The following is a 25,889-nucleotide window of genomic DNA, read 5'->3' as shown; positions in this document are numbered from 1 at the left end:
GTCAGTGACCAAGTGGCATATTTTTAAACATGGAAATATTCATGAATTATCGTTAATTTTCACATATCGAAACCTTTTAACATTTGGGAAAGAGAATACCACTGTTTTTGACCGATCATAAAAATTGTTTGCAAGCCGATTATAACAATGGGCGGCATATCAACTGTTCTCAAAACTGAAGGAAATGGCATCTGTGTAGCAAATGTCAGTGACTAATCAGCAAGGAAGTATAAAGAAAATTTTTCCCATGAAATTGAAGATCAATCTAGTAATACTGAATACTTTCTTCACAAGTTCGTATTGTAGGGTGAAAGTGCTTGTTTCGAAACCGTAGTGCCGTGATTTTATAAAAGTAATGAGCCTACAGATTTAAATTTTAATATGAATAAAAGACAAGGGACTATTTAATTTTGGTGTTAAGAAATCTCTTATTGAAGGTGTTTGTGACGCAACAGATACTGAGTCATCCACCACCAGCCTACAAAGCGATCTCCAGGATGTACAAAAGGAGGGGGGATCTACCAGCACACAGGAGAAAAAGTCTGCATTCACTCGTAAGTACTTATAAATGTAGCGTTTCTCAAACTTTTCCTACGACGGAACACTTCACAAATTCTGAAATTTTCACGAAACACCTTGGTTATTTTGTAATGTAGTAATTAATTATTAATTTAGCTGCTGCTTAATAAATAATTAATGATCAATTATTAATTAATAATAAAAACTCAGCTAAATTAAAATTAATCAATGCATTATAAAAAACCAAGGTGTTCCGTGAAAATTTCAGGATTTGTGAAGTGTTCCGTCGTAGGAAAAGTTTGGGAAACGCTGCTCTAGATCAATGCTAATGGACAAAAGAAAGTCCCAGCAGTCATATATTGGACAAAATTTGCTAGACTACTTTCAGGATATGGTGGTTGCCATACGCGAAGCACACATCATATTGATGGTAAGATTCTTGTCGGTAGTCACAGAAGACGATGACACTGCTGCAAGACGGATGCTCGAGGTAAGTATCACTTTGATACTTATTTTAAACTGGGTAGAGAAGCATTCTAAAGCCATCCTAACAACGGGATACTTCAACACTGCAACTTCTGCTTGCTCCCTGTCAGTTATTAATAGAAGCACAGTATAGTATGAACAAAGAACCTCATATTTAAATATTAGGTTCTTCTTTGTTCATATTCAAATACTTTAAAATACTAAAACCTTAGTATTTACGAAGGTGCTCGTAATATTGAGTTTTATTTATTGGTCTACTCAAATCATTGCAATATGCCATTGTCCTAATCAAATTATAGTGAACTATACACGACGTTTGAGTGCGATAGTTTTGGACATATTGGAATATCTTCATTATCCAAGATAAAACAAGTTTTAATCTTCTAGAATATTAGAAGATTGTTTAAATATGGAAATTATACAAATATAATTTCAAATATTATATATAATATATGGAAATTATATAAAAATTTGTTTTTCCAAAAAACGTTTCGCAATAGACTTCTTGTATAGTAACATCATTCATTATCCCAAAAATTGAATCTCTAGAGTCGTTTTCTGATGCGCTTTTCAAAATGCGAAAGAACGTATAAGATTTGTTTTATCATTCCGACCATCCCAATTTATTGCTGGAATGTGGCTCAACGGAGTTACTCAAATTAGTGTTTGGAATCCTTGCAGAAATTTGTTGACCGATTTTTGTTTTAGTCGAACTGTTTGCAGGAGCACAAAAAAGAGCAAAACATCGCGAATTATAGAGCGATAACTCCACTCTGATTGGATGGAAATTTACAAAATTTGGGATTTAGGAGACACACACACGCAAGAACACGTCCATCTAGTTTAATTCTGATTTCAATTAGAGCATTTTTGTCGAAACAATTCGAACCGATTAACAATCCTTCATTGATTGACTGAAATTTGGTATTTATATTAACATATCTTTGGATGGTTTTAATTTTTTTAGTTTTCCTTTATCAAAAATCTCATGAATAAAACTCAGCATATTTTAAATTCTTTTAAAGACGAAAAAAAAAAAATTCAAAAATTAATGACTAGTGTTTAATATCTCATATTTCTGAGAGCAGTTTATTTTTTCTCTCTCCAAATACTGAATGACTTCTCTAAACTGGGGTTCTCAGAAAAAAAACCTCTTCAGACGATGCTGCATGAGTCCGCTTAATAAAGAGTGTGGCTATTTGAAGAAGAAAATGAAACATCAATATCATGTTCATTATTATTTTGAATGTTTGGAAAGAACACTTAAAGTGAAATTCTACCATCTGGCATAATGTGTTGTTTAGTGAGGAAGCATAGTGATTTTAAGTGTAACTGGATGTTTTTCAATGACTTCGACGTGAAAAGAATGACTTTTACACTCAAATTCGAAATATCATGGAATCAGATTTCCATGCTCCTGCACACATAATCTCAATAATCTTTCCTTGGAAGAAGATGCTGTCGCCTACCGTTATGATTTGTATGCTAAGGACTTACCATAATGCTCTAAATGGCGACAAGCAGTATATGGTTGATTTTGATGTTCTCTACCTCCCCTCAAAGTTTGTACGCGGAATTTTGAACCACCCTGTAAAGAATAGCTATGAATGAACAATAATAAAATATAGTGATCGCCAACGAATTATAAGTCCAATAAGAGTGAAGGCCCAAAGTTGGTTACTAGATGACCAATAACGAAGAAACTGATAAGGGCTCTGATTAAAACATATTATTCAGGACCTGCTAGAAAGTTTGGATCATTGAATAATCCAGTCTAGAAATTGTACTGAATGACACATAATATTAAAAATTGACCACGCAACTGTCCGTAGGTCGATACACGACGTATCGAAAATTAGGAAAGGAAGAAGAAGTTATGTGAATTTGCAGACCACTCCACTCTGAATTAAGTATATTTAATCAATACCGTAGCGACTAAGGCTTTGAGCACTCTTGCATCGACCAGAACAGTAAACTGTCCTATAGTGTACAACAAAGAATTACGAAACATAGGAAATTTCTTCATTAGTCGACCTGTATATTTACATTACATTATGAACCATTGTCTAACCCAATGTTTCTCAAACTTTTCCTACGATGGAACACCTCACAAATCCTGAAATTTTTACGGAACACCTTCATTAGAGTCGAGTACCATCGGTCTCGTATTCAATGTAAAGCTAAGCGCAAACTATCGCCGAAGCAGGTGTGTCGCATCGCAAAAGTGCGACAGCGCACACTACAGGCGTGCCGGGTCGCATTGACCTTGCTTGTGACCGCACGTTTCCTAGAATAGATACCTCCGTACTTCACTTGCGCTCGGAGATGTCGACAACCGCGGGCGGCTGAGTCAATGGCCTGTATAGCACAAATCACACGCAAAGTGAAGAGTGTCTGATTTTCAAATATAAACTTGTTGCAGCATTTAAAACCATTCCAGGCTCATTAATTTTGATAATTTTTCACAGAACACTTATTCACTTTCCGCGGAACGTAGTTTTGGAAATGCTGGTCTAACCTAAAGTGTTTATTTCAAAGATATAGGGAATAAAAACGTATTCTTTATTTCTAAACTTGCACTGTTACACTGCATCCAAGTACAAGTTTCAGACAAGTCTTTGCTGCTGGCATAAAAAGTGAAGGCCACCGTTGCAACAGAATTCCACTGGGACATTGTGAATATTTTGTTGCATTTTTAATGTTTTCTCTAGATTAAAAAAATGGATAAATATATCTGTGTGTTTAGAAATGTTTCCTATTTTCTTTCTAATTTAGAAACACCACAATGTAGTTAATATTCTGGCAATGACAAAAAAAAACAAAAAAACTTAGTCATATATTGAATAAACGACCTACTGCTGCTACGGTGCAAACAATAAACAAATCTAACGACTTTATTATTATCTGACACTTCCAGGGAGTCCAAAGACTCATTGAGGGAGAGCATCTACCCTACAACTTTCTGTCTCCACCACCCACTCAATCCACCAACTACACCAACGCCAAATACCGCTGACCACCATTACTTTCATAGACAATCACAAACATCCATGCCCACGGCAGGATTCGAACCCACAGCCTTTTGGCTGGAGAGCGGATACGGTAACCACTCGATCAACCAGGCCGACTTATTTGATATAAATTACTAAACCTACCGTCACATCGTTTTAAGGAAGTCTAAATGATCGGATTCGAAACTGTCCATGGGATGAAGTTAGAAACGCTCGTATTTTTTTTTTCTTTCCAGAAAATATTCAACATTATGAAACCTGGAACACTGTTTATTGATGACTGCTCAGGACGATCGTTGACTATTCTCCAAGAAATCGTGGCGTCCATATCTTGTCTTGAGGTGATATACAAGGTGAAAAGCAATATATCTAACAATACTCTTTCCATATAAATGAAACAAATACTATTTCGTTGTTTTATCAAAATTTAAATGTTGGGTTCTAATCTATCTCAGTAGAGAGCGACCTTATATTTTAGAATCTTGAGAACACAATGTGGGATTAATGCGAAGAGAATAGCGAAGGACGCTTATTGATGCAATCTTTAAACCGCCAAAGGCTTTAGGTTTGGGGGACGGCGAACTGGAGGAGGAAAACATTCCCAAGTGGTGAGGGTGAAGGACATGAAACATAGGTACAGCGAGTTTTGAGTTCATTTATTATGTATTATGAACATTAGCCAGTTGCTGCTTGTGTGTTTATTGATTTGGAGGCGAATACACGGAGTAAGGGTGCTACTCCAGTTGAACAGAGGCCATGAATACTTATGAAAAAATAAAACGCATGAAAGGGACCAATAGACTATATGGAATGGCGGCTCGTGGCTTAAAATCGTGGAGGGGGGGGGGGGTGCTGCAACTTTCGAAATATACATACACACTGTAAATACAGTGTATACATGTTTGGATAAAATATCAAAATTATGGTAAAAATTTAAAAAAAAAAAAACATGAAACAATATTGTTTATTATCGATAAAATTATACCGTTTGGTATAATTCGAAATTACTTAAAAATAAAATATATTCTTCTTGTTTTGTTTCATGAAACAATATTGTTTATTATCGATAAAATTATACCGTTTAGTATAATTCAAAATTACTTAAAAATAAAATCCATTCCTTTAATTGTAATTAAAGGAATGGATTTACAATTTTTGGACATTCAATTAAATCCTTTAATTGTAATGTCCAAATATTTAAAGAGACGGAGTAAACACGATAAGCACTACGAACACTCTACTACTGCACAAACTGCATATAAACAACAGTGGAACTGCGCAAAGGACAGTGCCGCATTACGCTAATAGCTCGCATCTCATATGACGTGTGTATGCTTGCGCGCGTAGCAAATGAACATGACACTGTGGTAAACAGTTCTGCTAGGGTCCTTCGCCCTCCTAAGTGGTACAAGATTGATTTTTATTATTTTTTTATACAAAATAAGAGAATTGTATAGGATTGTTGATGATGAAATTAAATATTGCAAGCAAATATAAATAAATTAATAAATATATTTATATATCGATAAAAATTGGAGGTGCTGCAGTTCCGATGTACGAGCCGCCCCTGGTATGGAACAAATAAAATGAGTCAATTAGAAACAGATGATTAATTAAATCAACTATATGGAAATGCGGTTAAAGTATGGCTACAAGGTCGGTATATTAGGTCATTAAGTACGCAGTTTTACTGACCGTTTTGTCTCGTTCAAAAAGGGTAACTCGTTTTCAAGCGAAAAGCCTTTAGAAAAGTTCCCTTGCATCCTGTAGGGGATTTTAATCTAAGGTTTTCTAAAAGGGGGAATGTCACATTGTGTTTATCTCTAAAATGACAGCTAATGAAGAAAATTTATTTCGTTTTATTTTATTTTTTTTTTACTTAGTACGGACACGCTACACCAGAGATCAAACCTGGAACTTTTTCAATTGACTAAGGAATTTTATATCGAGTCTTATATTAGTCAATAAACAATTAATATCCATTTTTATGCGACTCTCCCACTACGAAAAGTTGTAATCTTCGTTACATTATTACCGTAGTTGAACTTTTTTTTTTTTTTTTGGTTGTTGTTATATTACTTTTTATAATTTATAATTTTTTTTGTATTTTTATTCATTTTTCTTTACCTGCTCTGGAAATCCTGCTGTAGAAACCAAACAGAACTTTTTTTTATTCCAAAGCCACTTAAAACTTCCAATTAGTGTGGCGGGGATGTCACACTAGTCAATGAAGATACAGTATATCTATCTAAAGACAATCGCATACAACCACCATGCCCATTGGGCAGTGGTGCTCAACCTTTTTTTACTACGAGAGCTACTTTTCTATAAAAAGTTATTTGGCGATCTACTCTCTTATATAGATCACGTTCCCCCAACTTGATATCTGATTACGCACACAAATAAACAACTAAAAATAAACAACTTAAAAAAATACACAACTAAAAACTTTGAGTATTTAAAAATTTATTTATCACTTAATTATTTTAATACAACAAAAAAAAAAAAAAAAAAATATATATATATATATATATATATATATATATATATTTTTTTTTTTTTTTTTTTTATTTATTTATTTATTTCTCTATTTTGGAAAACCAAAGTTAGAAAAAATAACAGCTTGATTACAAACTCACAAGTTACAGGAAATGCTGGTTGATTAAAAAAATAAAAAAAAGAAAAACGTTAATGTGAAATTTGGCATTGTTTGGACCTCGCAATATTTTCATAGTGAAGTTGATATTAAGAAGTGGCCAATCGCAGGCAATCATCCAAATGATCATTTGTAATTTGGTTTCTTAATTGATTTTTTATGACGGTCATATTTGAAAAAGCGGATTCTGACAAGTATGTCGATCCGAAACACGACAGAATTTTTCGCGCAATATCAGTTAATATTGGGAATTTTTCATGTGCATACTTCCAAATGACTTCATTGTTTATTGATTTTAAATGTAAACTATTCTGATTGTTTATTATCTCAAGTTCTACTTCAGCTTGGTTTATATCAAACAGCCCACTAATTTTATTTGAAATTTCTGTGATGTTCACGTTTTATTGAAATGGATTATTGATAAAAGATACAATCATTTCAGTTTTATTGAAATCTTTAAATCTTGAATTTATTTCTTCCTCAACTAATTATATTTCACAAATAAATTCGTTTAAATCATAGCGAAGCATTTCTTGATTTTGTTCAAAAAATTTAATAAATATGGGAGATGTCTAAATTCATGGTCATTTATATTTTTCTTCAATAAAAGTAAGTATTGTTGGAGTTTTTATTGAACTTAACATGTCAATTAAATTTTTTATCTCTACCTTGTAATTCTAAATTTAAATTGCTTAATTTCGTACAGAAATCTGCTAAAAATGATAAGTGTAACAACCATCTTTTATCACTCAATTGTGGATAATTATCTCCTTTTTCATCAAGAAAGATTTTTATATCGTTAATTAATACAAGAAATCTTTCTATAAATTGACTTCCGCTGAGCCAGCGAACATTATTGTACGACAGAAGTTCCCTATCATCATCTGCCTGTAATTTAAATAACCGCCGTTGCAGGGCTTTTCCTCGAACAGAATTTATAATTTTAAATGTAATATCCAAAACATCTTTTGTGTTTACTCTTTTACTACACAGTAGTTGTTGGTTAATAATATGGTATCTACGTTAAAAAATCTAGATATTTGTCATCGTTTTTACATAATGAAATGAAGCCTGATTTATTACCCATCATTGCAGGAGCACCACCAGTAGTAAGACACAAGTTTAAAAAGCGGAAGTTTGTGTTGTTTCACAAATTCATCAAATGCCGAAAAAATGTCTTCTCCCCTATCCTTCCCAATAATGGTATAATTTTCAAAAGTTCTTCTTTACTTGAATAATCTTGAAATACCATGCGAATAAATACCATTAACTGAGCAATATCAGTGCAGTCGTTTGATTCATCAAATTGTAATGAAAACGCAACACACTGGTGAATGTCTGACATTAACCTGGCCTGGAAACTTTTCTCAGGCAATTGGAACTCTTCCTTTCGGCAATTTGAAACCTTGTCTGCGGCCTAGAAGTAGTCACTCTCTAGAGACGTCTCGAACCGAGAAGCTCCTTTCTGGAAGCGGGAAACTCCTCTCTCAAGCAACGTGGATCCTGTCCACGTTGTCAATCGTGCAACGTGGGCAGTCTCTCTGACGGCGACTCTGGACCGCGCGGCCTCCTCTCTGACAGAAATTCTGGAACCGGGATCCCTTCTGCTTGCTTCAGTCCCTTTTTATTAGGCCTCTTCTGAGACCTCGCATGAAGTTTGAAAATCCCCAAAGAATCGGTATGAGTCTTTCATCTTAAGTTTCAAGTTCGGCACGCCTTTTGTTCTCCTCCGCTTTCTTTTGATTGTAAGTTGCCGGCCATCGAAAAGTTGTTTGAACGCTTTCTGACTGACTTCGGAGATGTTTACGCTTAGAGCCTGCAAGCCTTTCTCATACAAGTTTCAATAACAATCTTTCTAATGCCGCCATGTAGCTTCGGCGAAAAAACATTGCTTTTGTTTTCAACACTCTAACATATTCTTATTAAAGCAGTATATACAGTTAGCTTCAAAAGAGTTATTTACAAAAACATCTAATTTGTATTAGATGTTTTTGTAAATAACTCTTTTTTGTAAATAACAAACTATACCGAGAGAAACAAAGTTAATTTTTTTACAATATTCACATGGGACTTAACCTAAGTAAAAAATCGATGTAGTGTGCTTTGGAATATTTAATATTTAAGCTACAATCGAGTTTTTACACTTTGCTTATAATCGTATTCATTCGGCTCGCTGTTTGACTTCCACTGATCCAAATTAATTCATTTACCCGGACTTATAAGAAAATTATTGATTTGACAATTTTAACGAAAAATAATTAAACAATAGCAATACACTTAAAGCGAATTAAAAATAATAAAAATAATGATAAATAAAATGTTTTCAGTTTTAATTAAATTTGTAAGTAGGGAGGAATACACAAGAGATCGACCAAAAATCGCTCCGCGATCGATGGATTGAACACCCCTGCCATAGGGGGGCTGAAAACCGGAGCCTCTTGGCTGGAACAGATACCCAAACCAATCGGCCAACCAGGCCGTCAACTGCTTAGATATTTTTTTTTTTTTTTTTTTTTTTTTTTTTATGAAATTGCAATAAAAAAAGGTGAAGATTGTGAATAATCTTAATTGTATTCTAGACAGTGAACTAGTAAAACATTTCAGCTGTTTAGGTACAACTTAATGAACATGGCAAATTAAACATGGAAACAGATAATACAAATACGCAAGACTGATATGGTGGGAAACCATATGAATAAATTTATATTTCCTAAAAATACGTGGTACGTGTAAAAAGTGAGTCACGTGCTGAGGAAGCAAGAGGTTGACTGCAACTTAAAGGCGGAGACTTGACTTACATTAATAATAACCGGGGTATTGTTGCTGCTACTGCTATGGCATTGATCGAATTGGAGATGTAAATGATTACGCTGTAACATGCTGGTTATAGAGTAATCACAGTGTGGCTGATATCCTGTTGCAAACGGAAACTGTTCGCATTGATTTCGAAACCGAAACCATCCTCAAGCACTTATACTCGTACAGTATATGCTTATTTATTGTAACAGCGCGAGCAGAAGTCAACGTTCTAAAGCAACGCGGCACCCTCCAGAAATTCAATGGATATTACATTTCTACGTTCTTCAGTGAGTTTATGGGAGTTATTTAAAGATGTCATTAACATACAAAAAAGGCAATTTGATATTTCTGATAGTGACGTCAGCAACAAAATAGAAACTTTGCGATCTGCACATAAACGCTTCAAGCTAGCAAATAATCAGGCCCACGTCGATTACAGTGAACCAGCGATCCGTTGCGCTTATCTGTACCTGTATGGATCAATCCACACTTGTCTTACAGTGAAAGAGTTCAGAGTGTTGACGCGGTGTCATCGAGATGATCTGGAACAGTGCCTAGATGAAAAGGAGCTCGGTGTGAATATTGTTTCTCTCGGTGGCGGCCCAGGTACTGATATCTGCGGTTTCTTAGTTTGCTTATATTACACAAGTCTTTTATTTAACACGACTGTAAATGCAACCATCATTGATGTGAACATGGAATGGAAATCAATATTTGAGCAACTGACGAGTTATATATACTCCAAGTTTCCAATTGGGAGAAATTTAACAATTATTCATAAGTCATACATTGGACAGGATTTGCTGAGAGCCTTCCAGGAAGATACAACGAATGCCATTCGCGAAGCACACATTATAACGATGGTGAAATTTCTGTCAGTCGTTTCAGGGGGACACGTGATGACTGCCGCATGTTACATGCTTGAGGTAAGCATAACTATGTGGTTCATTTTAAGGTAATGTAAAGAAAGTGTATTCTGTAAATAATCCATACGTCTCTCTCTTGACAAATGCTGTATTGTATGGCTGGTTCAGAGTACCATTTTACACAAACCGTATATAACAACAATATTTGAGAATGGGGTACTGTTTCGGTGAAGGTGGCTTTTCTTACATGCAATAAAGAAAAAAAATCTATAAAATTAAAACATCACTTAGGAATCTAAGATACCCTACATATGATCACAATACGTTGATTATTCGGCAAAGCGTGAGAAAGATTGTCTCGAATCTAAATTCCGATATTAGCATGTCATGCAATTTGTTACCTTTCAGTGAGAATAGCACAACTTATAAAATTGAGGCTCGTTTCAGGTTTGGGAATTAATCCATTTCGAAAATCGGACTCTTTCCCTTCAAACGGCTGGTTCTTTAAAATGGGAGACCGCAGCGGACGCATTAATGCGTGAGCGGGCACCTCGTCTCCGTTCGCTACCGGAAGTGATGTCACCGGAAGGGAGATGAAGCGGAAGTTGCATCACATTGACACTCGTATCTCTCTCTCTCCGTCGGAGACTAGCATAGCGGCGTGGTCTCCCTATGTGCCTCTGGTTACGATCGGTCGCTTGCGTGCATATTCGGCCGAGCACACGCGGAATGTTTGCTTTTTACGGTATTTCACCATACGCGGCCAGGGTGAAAAAAGCTTGCGCACTTGTGATTTTCGTTTCCGAAAAATAAATAAAAGCACATTGCATCCCCACCCAATCATCCATACATCCTTAACTACTTCAATGGACCTGATAAGTCAAAACGTGTAGTGTGCTCTGTGAAACTGTCTTCGCTGCTATATGGCTCTGGAGAAAGTATTTTTAGAAGAAAAGTCCAATAGTGCATTTCGAAACGGTATTCAAGAGAAAGAGATGTTAAAACGAATTGACAGCACAAATTTCTAAGCACTTTAGGCTTCTTATATCTAGCTGATTTACCTCGCAACAATTTTTATTCTTATATTGTAAATGAAAATAAATAAACCCTCATGTATTATATTTGCATTTTTTTTCAGCACATAGCATCTGTGATCGTTATATATCACATTCATAAAAGCGGAAAGAGTTACTAAATATATGAAAAGAGTTGTTCTCAAACAGCAGCAGTATATCTGAAGCTGTAAGCATACATCTATCTTGGAAATCACCAAAATATTCGCTTGAATTTCCTAATTAAGGAAATCCAAAGTAACACAGGTTCACTCTTCTAAGTCAGGAGGTCAAAACCATTACAAATCCCCTATAGGTAGTCATTTCCATTATTTCCGATGTTCAGTTGACAGTAATAGCCAGAAAATAATGATGTGCACTTTTCTAAAATCACACAAAGAAAGTACATTATAAATTACTTCATTCTGATAATCTCCACTCAATGAAAGTACCGCATCTTTTCTTATCATTATTATTATCATCATTATCTGGCATATCAGTACAAACAAGAAATGACTGCATATTTATAAAAGATATTTCAGCTAGTTAAGATCGGTGGCAATTTTTGAAATAGCTATGTACTTTTAGTACAATAAAATGCATGAGTATGCTCCCTAACTTAAGCGCTTTTCGTTCGTAACAATTGTGTTATGAACGATACCGAAAATAATTTTTTTTTTTAACATCAGCAGATTAATAGGTAGGTCCTTCCCCCACAAAAAAAGAGAAATGCTGGATTCTTATTCAAAGGTCCGGTTTTACCATTAGGCGAGCTTCTGGGAGCCAGATTTTGCTACATATTTCGGGGAAAAAACCTTCGAAAAAAATTGGTAAAACCTTGATTACTAATTAAAAAACCAAAAAATTAAATAAGTCAAGACAATCTGCTGATGATGATCCTACATAATTTCGTAATTTTCCCCCCAGAGTTTCTCAAAATTAAACCTTAAAAAAAAATTACACTCGCTCTACGATGGCTCAGAAACGACTCACTGGTCTAATAACAATAATATCTATAGAGCATGAAATTGCATCTACAATCAATATAGATGAATTAATTCGAAACTGCTTGAGGCTGTTTAATGCGACTTCTGAAGGAATACAACCATTCTTTCTCAATAGCATTGAGAGTAATCTAAGCTTTTATCCTTTACCTCCAGCTGAGAACATTATTGTCTAGTATTTCGGAGACCAAAGTGTTTCCTGGCAAGAGAAGATTATTGTCTAGTGGTTGTGATGATGAAAATATAAAAATTTATTTCCAGTCGCAGTAACATTGTCAGTATTTGAATTTTTTAAGAAACAAACTGCCACTCCACTACTGAATTTGTTTATTATTATATATTTTATTTTATTAACTGGGAATAATGTCAACACCCACCCACAAAGAAATACGCCCAATACAACAAATATTCTTGGTATTCTTATTTTAATAAACGTTAAAATGAAAAAATAGATTACTGTCTAGTGAAAACTTTTAGTAGAAAATTAGAGCAGTTCTTTATAATTCATAGGAGAGATGGGGGGGAGGGTAATTGGAAATGTTCATAATTAGCATAGATTCTGAATCAGTCTGTGCATAATATCGCTCATATATTTTCTCCATATCTACGGAGTTTCATATATATCATCGTTCTATATATATATATATATATATATATATATATATATATATATATTCAGGGCCGCATTTACCATTAGGCGCATGATGCGCAAGCTGAAGGCCTCACTCTCTATGGGGGGGGAGGCACATAGAAAAACCTTACTCCTCACAGAAAACAATAAAAAAAAGCATAGTTATAGTTAGGAGGCCATCCATGGAAACTGGATGGCCCTAGTCCAAGAGAGTGTGGTTAGGAAGGGTGTTATGGTATCCGGAGAGTTCATCGAAAAGGCAATTCATCGAAAGACAATTCGTCGCAAATGCAATTCATCGAAAGAACAGTTCACCGAAAATTTAAAATTTTCGAAAATGTTATGAGAAAATTGACCCATTTAGAACAAAAACTGAACCGTGAATAAGATTACAATGCTACTTTCATAGGGAAAAATTATAGAACAATATGGTTCTTATAGTCTTTCTTGTCCGATAACTGTTTCATGTCTGTTCATGGACTGATTTGCCTGTTTCCGGAAGAAAAGCCCAGCCGTATATTCTATATTATGCCTGCTAACTTACCTTTAGCAGAACAGGACTGATAAAAATTATGCGTAAATGGGATCCAACTACCCAGGTCTTTCTAACTGAACTGCTTCGTTTTTCCGACTGAACTATGCGGGCTTCATTATTATTATTATTGTTGCTAGTAGCAATATGCGACTTCAATACAGCAATTATTATGGGATGAATTTTACTCAGATTCGCTATTTGAAACTTTTACAAGAAAATGTCGAACCGTTCCAGTTTTCAGTTCAGCTATATTCGGGGAGACAATGAAATAATGTGTCCAAATTATGTACTGTGTTACAAAAACTCTGACTTAAATGACTTAGTAGAAGTTGTTGGTACAAGAAGCTGTCTGCACGGTTCAGTTTTTGTTCTAAATGGATTACTTTTACCATAACATTATCGAAAATTTAAAATTTTCGGTGAATTTTCCTGTAACCAATGCAATTATTTCCGAATTATTATGGCTTATTTCCGATTTGCCCTAAAAAGAACCTCACGGTGTTTAATTAGTTTATGAGCGGTAACGACGATAGTTGAAGTACCCTGTAATTGAAGTCTAGAATTCTGAAGTGCGTTTGATAGTGCTTTAAGTATAACCGTGGATAAGTCTTGTAGATGAGTTTTTATTAAGTAAGATAAATAAGTTCCAAAGGTTTGCTCACAACATAATTGATGTATTAGGAACTATTTCCGGTAAGGTTTATCATAGTGTATTATTTCTATGCTTGAAGAATTGTGTGTTAATTACGCTATGCTTAACGCTACCTTAACTGTGGAAACTCTTTGTGAATGAGAGTTGGAGATAAGAATTGTTTGAAAGATATTTTCAGCTATTAGTGCTTGTAATATTTTGAACTTATAGCATGACTGAGAATTGTGCGAAAACTGACTAGATTGGATGTTCCATTATATTAATTTAAGTGTAGAAACTTTGTAACCCAGAAGCTGAGAAAGTACATGTGAAGACTTGGAAGATTGTGCTATTGTGATTATCTAAACTTAATGTTTGACTTGTTTCTGCTATAAAAATTAGAAGTAATGTTTATGTATGTGTTATGTAACCTATATTAAATGTTTAATTTGATAATCTAACTATTGTATTTGCCTGAATTTCTTTTTACTGCACCGTTCACAAAAATTCGGATCTAGCGGGAATCCCAGAAAGAAAATAAATACTTCGGCCTGAATGAATGAAAAGACTGCCAACTAACTTTGAATTGATCGTACTATTTCATATAGACTTATCTAAGGATAGAGTGGCGCAGTATAATAGAAATTTCTTTACCCTTGGATTGGTGATCAATTTACAATTAGTTGTGTTTTAATTTATGAAAGTGACTAGTAACAAGATGGCGGATTAGAACAGAACATTGAAAAAGAGAACGTTTTTAGTTCAACCTTCCAAACATACACTTTCTCAGCTTCTGAGTTACAAAGTTTCTACACTTAAATTAATATAATGGAACATCCAATCTAGTCAGTTTTCGCACAATTCTCAGTCATGCTATAAGTTCAAAATATTACAAGCACTAATAGCTGAAAATATCTTTCAAACAATTCTTATCTCCAACTCTCATTCACAAAGAGTTTCCACAGTTAAGGTAGCGTTAAGCATAGCGTAATTAACACACAATTCTTCAAGCATAGAAATAATACACTATGATAAACCTTACCGGAAATAGTTCCTAATACATCAATTATGTTGTGAGCAAACCTTTGGAACTTATTTATCTTACTTAATAAAAACTCATCTACAAGACTTATCCACGGTTATACTTAAAGCACTATCAAACGCACTTCAGAATTCTAGACTTCAATTACAGGGTACTTCAACTATCGTCGTTACCGCTCATAAACTAATTAAACACCGTGAGGTTCTTTTTAGGGCAAATCGGAAATAAGCCACAATTCTAGAATAGCCGGGTTCATTCAGAATTCTTCCTTAAACATCCAGCTTTTTATTTTATCCGATTGTAGTATTAATTTCGTTTTTCATTATTACTGCTGATTATACTTTCAGCTAACTATAAAGCTCGTTTCGTCCTTGCTCACTTATAAAAAAAAAATATCCACTCAACTCCTACCCTTAAGAACCTTTTATTTACTTCTACTTCTCTAGTTTATCTCCTTGCTACCTTTTAGTTCCAAAATTCCCTTCCGACTCCCCTACTACGTATATATTTTCTCTTCTTATTTAGCCCACGCTCCCTTCCACTCACGCTCGTTTATTTCACGCGTCTCTATGACAACCGATAAACGTAAACATTCTCGCGAATGTTACATTAGGCTATACAACTACATTCAGTTATTACATAACGTTAAACTTTCACAAACAAGAATAAATAGAATATTTGCATTTCAATAAATGCGTAATTAAATTACAAATACAAGTTCTTATAATATTGACATAACAATAAATAAAATAACTTATTAATATTTAATACAGTCTTTTCATTATTCATACATATATCTTTGATTAAATAATTAAATATTAGACAAAATTAAGGCAGTTATATGAATATTAAATTTTAAAATAAGTTATATACATTAAATAATATTTACAAGCCTAGCCATTGTGATGGAAGATCATGTTGGATTCTGAAGCAAATAATAATTACTCTAATCTCTACATAATCAGAATCCAACAAACTTACCGGCAAGCAGAAGTTATGCTGCAAGTACAATAATAACATTCGCAGACCCGAGGAGAAAGGAGGGGGAGGGTAAGATTCCCGGGTGCCCGCTATTTTAAGGGCCCATGAACCTTTTTTTTTTTTTCACTTCCGAGAGCCCCTAAGTACTTTTCTCCATGCCCAGCGTTAGCGGTCAACGTCTCTAAGCATTGGCCTGTTTTTATTGAACAAATGCAATGTCAAATGGTGCAAACCTGTTGACGCCAAAAAGCATTGTTGTATTTTAAGGATCATCTCTACTCTACAAATTTTCAAAATTCAACAAGCGGTTTAAGTGAATGAAAGGGTATCGCTCTGTGCAGCCTTCTAATGATTGTGAAAAGATAAAATTTTCGCTGGTCAACAATGCTCGTTTAGCAGTTACAGTAAAAAGTACTTTTATTTAATAATGAATTGATAATTTGAATGAAATATGTGAATTATTACGAAACTCAAATAGCTTTAAAACTTTTCGTTTTTTTTTCATTTTCGTTCAGTGAATTTTAAATATTTTAATGTATGTTTTCTCTTTGTAGCGAATATTCACCATCATGAAGCCTGGAGCACTGTTTTTCTTTATCGATGGTCGCAATGAAACACTTTTAAATAATATTTGCAAAGAAGCAACGACGTGTGGACTCGAAAAAGTATTCGTCAGAAACTCAGTAAGTTTCTTTGATATTCCTCCCCCTGGTTACTCACAATTCGATACCATGCCGTTGACTCATTCCGTCTGCTGTTCGTGTGTTTGGAAGAAGAAAAGAGAAACTATTGCCTCAGATAATGGGGAATGTAGCAATGATAAGAAATGCTGAACTAGATTAAAAATACTGCCTGTTTTGTAATGCTGAACTAATTCCAGCACAGAGGGACAAAACCCATTTCCATTTACAATAAAATGCCAATTCATTTCTAGTCACTGTAGGCTATCATGTTAAATTATTTTAATCTTAATGATATTCAACCATTCTTTTTCATAGCTATAAACGCTATCTTATGCTGAGGTGACAAGAGTTTGAAAAATGAAGTATGTGTCTGTTTTTATATCCTTTAAAAATGAAAATCAAATCAAGTTGATACACCTGGAATAAAAACTGCGTGATGATATAAAAAGACTTCATCACTAATTCGTGTGTGATTAATTTTCCAAGTAGTGAAGTTAAAAGGGATGTGTTCTCGCTTCTTTTTACTTTCCATAAGAGTAAAAAAAAAGGTAAGAAAGGAGCTCAGTAGTAGGGGTGGCACTAGTGACAAGATCAAGATCAAGATAAGATAAGGAATCGTGACGTGATTGGTTGATGACGTCATTGTGTGCATGGCTTCATGGGTGTGTAATGTTTGGAATTTCCGTGTGGGCAAGTGTGTCACTGGCTTCTGTTGTTGTGTTTTGGTTCGCGTATGGGATTATGGGTGATGGTAGAGATAAGGATTCGTGTTGTGATTGGTGGTGCAGTTCTGACAAGATGAAGATCAAGATAAGATAAGGAATGGTGAGGTGGGTGTGTGTTGTTTTCAGATGTAGATAAGTGACGTCATTTGTTATTTGTAAATAAATGTCGTCATTTGTTATTTGTAAATAAGTGACGTTGTTGTTTTGAATGGAAAAGGGAGATATATTAGAGATAAGGATTCGTGTTGTGATTGGTGGTGCACTAGTGACAAGATCAAGATCAAGATAAGATAAGGAATCGTGACGTGAATGTTTGTTATGAGATGTAGATAAGTGACGTCATTTGTTAGTTGTAAATAAGTGACGTTATTGTTTTGAATGGAAAGGGAAATATATTAGTGTATAAGTAATCGTGTTGTCATTGGTGGACACTTCTGACCAGATCAAGATCAAGATAAGATAAGGAATCGTGACGCGAATGTTTGTTGTTATTGAGTTTGGAATTTCGCTGGGCCCCCCTTCTGTCAGAAATATCACGTGGTATGATGGGTGATATTTAGAGATAAGAATCGTGACGTTATGTCTTTGTGCGGTATTTTGGTTTGGCTATGGAATTGTGGGCTATGTTTTGAGATAAGATATCTTTGAATTTTCCCAGGGTGACACACATCCGTCATTGTCGTCTGTGGGAATTCTTAGCGTATGTCGTGATGGCGGGTGTGATTAGATTTTTCTGAATAATTAATTATATACTGGTGTCACTCAAACATACGTTTTTTTTTTTTTTTATTTTATTTTATTTTCCAATACATTTGGGGTATTTGTTTCCTGTTAAAGGGTGGGTATTCTTAGAGTAAGTCGTGATGGCGGCAGTCTTTCGAGCTTTTCTGAATAATTAATTATATACTGATGTCACTCAAACACACATACTTTTTTTTTTTTTTTCCATACCTCATCTGTATTTTCTTCTATATACATATTCTAATCAAGTTCATATTTTATTCATAATTCATCTGGATATTTTGATTTGTCTAAAAGTAAGATCTTAAAGTTCAATAAATAAATAAATAAACAAATCGTGTGTGTTTTCACGGTTATTTCAAAAGTGTTCTTACTTAAACATACATAACACATCAAAGACACTGTTTGTTCTTTTAAGTTTACATATTTATTTCACAGATATTATTTACATTGCCATATGCAAGAAATAGGAATTGAATTTACATATATCACCAATGCAAATGGTGTTTTTCATGGCGTAACTTTTCTTTCACATACACTTTAGACATGAAAACTCGCTAATGTGTCCATGTTGGTACTCTAATATACCCTGTGATTATTCTTATGGGAAAAAAAAAAAAAAAAAAAAAAAACGTTCAGTTTTAGAATTACGTTTACTAAAAACATACGACCACTGATTATTGTATTACAATTATCAATTGTTATGTTTAAGTTAAAATTCACTTACATTTCTTTCCAGAATGAGAACATATTAGTACTATCTAGGTTTCTGAATATTCCAAATTGTTGATTTTTAACATATATTCACAGCACAGAACACAAACACAACTCTGAAATCCATTTGACTTTTTCATTATAGGTTTTACTTTTTAAAATTCAGTTAACTACATATTATAACCAGAATAACTGAGTAAAATAAATAAATAAATTGTGTGTGAATTATTTTCCCACACTGTTAATTTTCATTAAACTTATCTGTAGATAACTGAGTGACTCATTTCCGGTCAGCCAGTCATCGTTCTTTTCTTACCCGTATATAGCGCTTACTTCAAAGGTAAAATATTTCCAGGGTAGTGTATTAGTCAAGCTTTCATGTGAGTAATGTTTACAATAGTGTTAGGTAGCAAAGATTTGTAAATGACCTCATGTGATCTTTGAGACCTGACTTGTTCGCATCACATCCTATCCTACAAATATTGCACTCCAGCTTAATGTTGTGACTAAGTGTTTTCGAGGTGATACCCTACTGATGGGTAGCAAAGGTTCGTAATTTGACCTTGAGTGATCGTTGAGAACTAAATTATTCATTGTCACATGTTGTGATTATTGGTTTTCCATTGGTTCTGATTTTTTATAAATAGACTAATGGGGTGGGTGGGTGGTTCCATTTGAGTTTCTAGTAGTAACTTTCTAGTAGTATTTGGTTGTATTCCTTTGAGTTTCTAGTATTGGTAATTTGGTATGCATTCAGAAGATTGTAGTTTGAAAATGAGTTTTTCTGGAGAAAAGGTAAGTTAATTTTGTCATTTTATAGCAATGTCATTTGAATTTTAGTGACTACATTAGCGATTTTTGTCTATAAAGTTATAAGGTGGTTTTTGCAATGGAAAAATAAAAATCATGTTTATGATATTCAATCTGTTTTGTTTTTAGTGAAATCCCATAAGTCATTATATATATATATATATATATATATATATTTTTTTTTTTTTTTTTTTATTATTATTGGGAAAAGATATTGAGTGTGGTTATTTAGTAATATTGTGATAGTGAAACCATCGCATAGTGTCGAAATTGCTAATAAATTATGATGAGTAACATTTAATTTATTTTGGTTATTAGGATTTTTTGGGGAAAATTTTGAGGGTTGATGTTTAGTAAAAGTGTGTTAGTGAAACTCTTATGTAGTATTGAAATTGCTAAAATCACCTTGAGTTTTTATTTCTAAACGATATTTCTGAAACCTAGAAGTAATTTATTTTATTTTATTTTTTTTTAATAGCGATCATCTGTTATTCGGTTCGTTGATGGTAATGGGAATATATTCAACCATCAACCTACCATTGTAGAGGTAGATTTGACTGGAGAAAATGAGGAAATCACAGGACGTGGTATTAATTCTAATATAACAATCGCTGGTGTGGCTGGAGGAAGTCGCGACCCTCCCCAAAATTTATATGATTCACATTCAGTTACTGGATGTGAAACTAAACTCTCTACGTCTACTACTATCGAACCCTCACTCTACAGGGACTTTTATACTGTTTCGGTGGCCCGATCACGTAAATCTATCAAGTATCAAACTCGACAATTAGAGTATCAAGTTCGATTTCGTGATCTGGAACTCTTTTCACCAGAGTGTTTTTTTGATATTTTTCGAGATATGCTTAATGAAATCATTCAGCGTTTATCGGGTTCTGGAACTTTTTCTCACGTTCGGTTGGGCGTTAGTGCATCCAGTTTAGAAAGCAACATAAACTTACCGTTCATGTTGCTTTCTGAACTAACTATCAAAAGAATAGTTGATGCTTTTTATGCTGTCGCCCAATCGAAACGTGAGTTTCTTTTGGCAAATGATCTGATTATCGACGTCATTCTTATCAATATCAGTAACAATGGTGGTGGCAGAACCAATGTTAAAAGAAGAACGCTGCTTAGCCTGGATGAATTTATGAAAATCAAAAGAGCTGTTGTGGAAATTAACAACAAAGACAATCTTTGCATGGCCCGAGCACTTGTTCTGGGTGTTTCTGCACAAAGTGATGATGCCCAAACATACAGACAAGTGCGTTTAGATCGTAAAAAGTTACAAACAAAGAGGGCTTTAACTTTGCACAAAATTGCAGGGGTTCCGCTCATTTCTTGCGGTATTCCAGAAGCAGATCTCTTTCAAAAGCATTTGACTCCGGAATACCAAATCGTAATTTTTTCAGCAGATGCTGATTTTTCTGTGGTATTTCGGGGCCCAAATGCAAGTAAACAGATCTGTCTTTTATACCACAACTCTCATTATGATTTAGTGCGTAGCGTGCCAGCTCTGTTTGGGAATAACTATTATTGCCCCAGTTGCATAAAATCATTCAAAAATCCAATCAATTTGAAAATGCATAGATGTAAAAACATATGCATCCGCTGTCGCACAAACGCCAGTCATAGTGTGCGGGACCTCCTTTTGTGCAAGTCGTGCAATAGATTTTTCTACGGCAACGAATGTCTGAATTTGCACATACAAAATAATATTTGTTCAAAACTCCATCGTTGCGGACAGTGTTTGGCTACTTTCTCTACAGATAAAAGTCACGTCTGTCCACCTGAAAATTTCTGCAACTACTGCAAATCAGTTCACCCAAAACAGAAATGCTTTGTGCAAAAATCTGAGGTCTCAAATAAACAAGTTTCTATGGTTTTTTTTGACACAGAAACTATAGCTAAAAATCATCGTCATGTACCAGTATTATGTATAGCTGATTTCGGTAGTCACGAACGCGAGTTTTGGGGTGAAAACTGTGTGGGTCAATTCCTAGACGAGCTGTTTTCTGTCAAGAATATTATGAAAAGAGATCGAGATGGTAAAATCCTTCGGACTGTCAAACCAAAATACGAAAATATTCGTGTAATTGCACACAATTTTCGTGGTTTTGACGGGTATTTTATTTTGGAATATCTTTTTTCAAAAAATTTCCAACCCCGTGTAGTGTTTGACGGATCGAAGATACTTGCTATCTATTATGACCCTTTAAACATCATATTTCTTGACAGTTTTTCCTACATTAGTGTCGCTCTTAGGAAACTGCCTGCTATGTTTGATCTCCCAGAAGTTCGTAAGGGTTTCTTTCCTCATAAGTTTCACACATCCGATTCTCTGGATTATCGTGGAGTCATCCCCGAAAAATCATATTTCCAGCCGGAATTTATGAATAAAGAAACTCGTACAGAGTTCGAGACTTGGTACGAAAATCGGCTAGACACTGAATACTGTCTGAAAGCGGAACTTTTAGCTTATACGAAAGATGACGTGCGTGTTTTGCGAGACAGTTGCAACACTTTTCGCACTCTCTTCATACAGCTCACCCAGATTGATCCCTTTCTCCATGACATTACAATTGCAGGAGTATGTTTGAGAGTATTTCTCCAAAACTTTTTGAAACCTAACACATTGGCCATACTTCCTGCTCGGGGTTACATAGGGGCAAACGTGCAAAGTCGAAAGGCTTTGGCTTGGCTCAAATGGCAAGAACAACAGAACAACATAACCATACAACATGCACGTTCTGTGGGGGGAGAAGTCCGCATCGGACCTTATTTTGTCGATGGGAAATGTGGAAGCTTAATTTTTGAATATTACGGCTGCTTCTTCCATGGTTGTATTTTTTGTTATAAACCAAGTACATTCCAACCATACAGAAACACTGACATGATTTCCCTTTTTGAGCAAACGAAGGATCGCGAAAACTACTTTCGTAGCCAAGGATTCGACGTTATCTCAATTTGGGAATGTCAGTTTAATGCAGAAATTTCTGAAAACACAGCCTTGAAAACCTTTATTGCTGCTCTTAATATTCCAGATCCCATATTACCTCGTAGTGCTCTACATGGTGGCAGAACCGACTGCTACAAAATGTATCACAAAATTCAGTCAGAAGGGGAAGTTATTCGCTATTTGGACTTCAATAGCCTTTATCCATGGGTAATGAAATACCAGGTATTTCCTATGGGGCATCCCGAAGTTATTATCGATAATTTCGACTATTCTCCTGGGGTATACTTTGGTATTTGCCATGCAAAAGTGGAAGCACCTACAGATCTCTTTTTACCGGTTTTGCCCATCACAGTTAACGAAAAATTAATCTTCCCCCTGTGTGGAAAGTGTGCTTCCGAAATGGCCCCATTATGCTCTCATACGGACCGATCATTTACAGGTTATTGGTGCAGTCCAGAGTTAGATTTAGCACGTTCTCGCGGTTATAAAGTTATTGAATTTTACGAGGTGTGGCATTTTTCTCAAAAATTTGAAGGGGAAGAAAACTTCTTTGCTCACTATATTGATACCTTTCTGAAGCTGAAACAGGAAGCATCTGGATGGCCTGAAGGTCAAAACCGACAGGCTTATCTGGACGAGTTTTTGCTAAGGGAAGGTGTTATGTTAAATAGTGAGCACATTAGTAAAAACCCTGGTAAACGTTCACTTGCTAAGCTTTGTTTGAATTCTCTATGGGGAAGGCTTGGCATGAGAATGTTAAGAACTCAGACCCAGGTGATTTCCTCTTATGAAGACCTCGTAGAACTTTTTTTAGATAACAGTAAAGTTATCCAAGATGCCAGGTTAGTTTCAGAAGAGCAGATGATGGTTGCCTACTCGCCTGTTGAAGGCACTGAGCCTGAAAATAGGAAAGGGAATGCTGTCATCTCCTCATTTGTAGCTGCCTACGGTAGGATAAAGTTATACGAGGTCATGGAACCTTTGCAAAGACGGCTTTTATACACAGATACTGATTCTGTGATTTTCATTGAAAAACCGGGCGATTACTCACCGTCCATTGGTCACTACCTTGGGGAGCTAGGTGACGAACTCGACGGTGACTTTATTGTTGAGTTTGTTACCACAGGCCCCAAATCTTATTCCTACAGAACGCGGAGGGGTAAGATTGTGACCAAATGCAAAGGCATTACTTTAAATTCTCGCGCGGCCACTGAGATTAATCTGGAATCTATGATTGCAGCAGTAAGGGGTGAGCCACAAAATATCCAAATTCCTGTACCATTTTCTGTCCACAGAGACAAATGGAGCTGTCAACTCAAAACGACCTCAGTAACAAAAAGATTTGGATACACTTTTGCGAAGCGCATAGTGTCAACAGACACATGCACTTTTCCCTATGGGTATTTTAAAGGATAATTCCTTACACTCATATACCCCATAAGCAAAAGATGCCATCTATGGGACAGAAAACTAAACAACATTCTACCTGGTTGGTAAAAATCCATGGTTGTTTCCCAACACGATGATTTGCAGTGTCGCCCTTCTCTTGTACATTTTTAACATCAATGTTATTGTTACTATTATTCCACAATAGCTTTTTTTTTTTTCTTAGAATTAAAAAAGAAAATTCGTCTTGGCATGATTACATGGTGACTGTGATTAAAAAAAAAAAAAAAAATGTTGACAAGGAGATTTTTTTGATATTAAAACAAGTATCTATTTGTTTTTACATGATCTCTGATTATATAAAAACAATCACAGTCTTATTATGTTATCATTTTCAATATGTTCATACATCCATTTACATGTATAATTTCGGGAGCTACTCAGTCAGGAAAAACAACATTCGTGTTGTCTCTCATAGAACATTGTAATCAACTAATCAAACCACCACCGGAACGAATCGTTTACTGTTACAGTGAAAATCAAGATAAATTTAAAAAATTTACCAATATAGAGTTCGTGAATGGTTTGAAGTTACCTGAATTTGATTCTAATGTGAGAAATTTACTCATAATCGATGATTTGGTTCACCAGGCTAAGGACAGCACGGAAATAGCTGATGTATTCATAAAAGGTTCACATCACCGTAACCTTAGTGTCATTCTACTGACACAAAATTTATTCTGTAAAGGTACACATTTTCGTACAATTTCTCTCAATAGTCATTATGTTATTGCTTTTAAAAATCCCCGAGACTCTTTGCAGTTTTCTCATTTAGCTTCCCAAGTATTTCCAGGACAAACGAACGTGTTAGTTCAGATTTATAAAGATGCAACACGGGAACCCCACTCATATTTAGTTTTAGACTTTAGACAGGAAACACCTGATATTTTACGCTTGAGGTCACGGATTTTGCCAGGAGAAGAACCCAATACAGTATTTATCCCTGAATGGCTGATAGACTCAAACGCTATGAATATCTCATCAAGTACTTATCTCATTCCTCTCCCAAACAAGCAAATGATGCTTTAAAACATTGCACCTCCAGCCAAATCACCACACTCTGTGAAATTTGCAAAAATGTATTATGTGGAAATATTCCACTAAAAAACAAGCAAAAGTCACGCCTACGAAGGAAAAAAAAAATTATAAGAGCACTAAGTAACAAATCGCTTCCCTTCATAACCAGAAGAAAATTGGTTTTACAGCACGGAGGAGCACTGTTCCCATTATTAGGCAGTATCATTGTTCCTTTATTGACTTCACTTATTAGAAAATGAATATGTTTAAAAAATTTACGCTTCTCCAATCACCAGAGGAGCGTGAATTGTATGCACTTGATGATGAAATGAGTGCTATTTTAAAAATAAGAAATAAACATGCAGATGAAAAAGTAAAAGCATATTTAAATGTTCTGCAAAAGTATTTAGGGTTGAAAAACCAATTGGCTCTCACAGAAGGAGAGCAACAGGAACATAGAATACCACGTCCAGAACCTTTACTGAACAAATCAAATACCCAGAACCATTCCCATCAACCATCAACGTCAGCCAGTCCCAGTGAAGAAAATGCTTCCACTCCAATCCCTCCCCGCAAGAGAGCTC

General features: G+C 34.9%; 1 protein-coding gene across 1 annotated transcript; it reads left to right on the top strand.

The window, feature by feature from the left end:
* The first annotated feature begins 9,459 nt into the window (after window positions 1-9,459).
* Window positions 9,460-22,148, top strand: LOC150102805 (uncharacterized). Its single transcript, XM_090399505.1, has 4 exons — window positions 9,460-10,397; window positions 16,768-16,896; window positions 20,365-20,553; window positions 22,137-22,148. The coding sequence occupies exons 1-4, from the start codon at window positions 9,732-9,734 to the stop codon at window positions 22,146-22,148; spliced, it is 996 nt and encodes a 331-aa protein (XP_090255631.1). The 5' UTR covers window positions 9,460-9,731.
* Window positions 22,149-25,889: the final 3,741 nt, after the last annotated feature.

The sequence above is a fragment of the Typopeltis vanoorti genome, chromosome 10 (assembly GCF_054136105.1).
Source record: "Typopeltis vanoorti isolate ZY-2024b chromosome 10, IOZ_Tvanoo_1.0, whole genome shotgun sequence".
NCBI classification, from domain to species: Eukaryota; Metazoa; Arthropoda; class Arachnida; order Uropygi; family Thelyphonidae; genus Typopeltis; species Typopeltis vanoorti.
Note: the sequence above shows the minus strand (reverse complement) of the source record. Positions and strands in the feature narration are given on the sequence as shown.

Excerpts from the sequence above, each read along its gene's own strand:
- LOC150102805 (XM_090399505.1), top strand. The coding sequence starts at position 9,732 with ATGGATATTACATTTCTACGTTCTTCAGTGAGTTTATGGGAGTTATTT. Across the intron at positions 10,398-16,767 it reads CCGCATGTTACATGCTTGAG|CGAATATTCACCATCATGAA; the intron begins GTAAGCATAACT and ends TTCTCTTTGTAG. Across the intron at positions 16,897-20,364 it reads AAGTATTCGTCAGAAACTCA|CGATCATCTGTTATTCGGTT; the intron begins GTAAGTTTCTTT and ends TTTTTTTAATAG.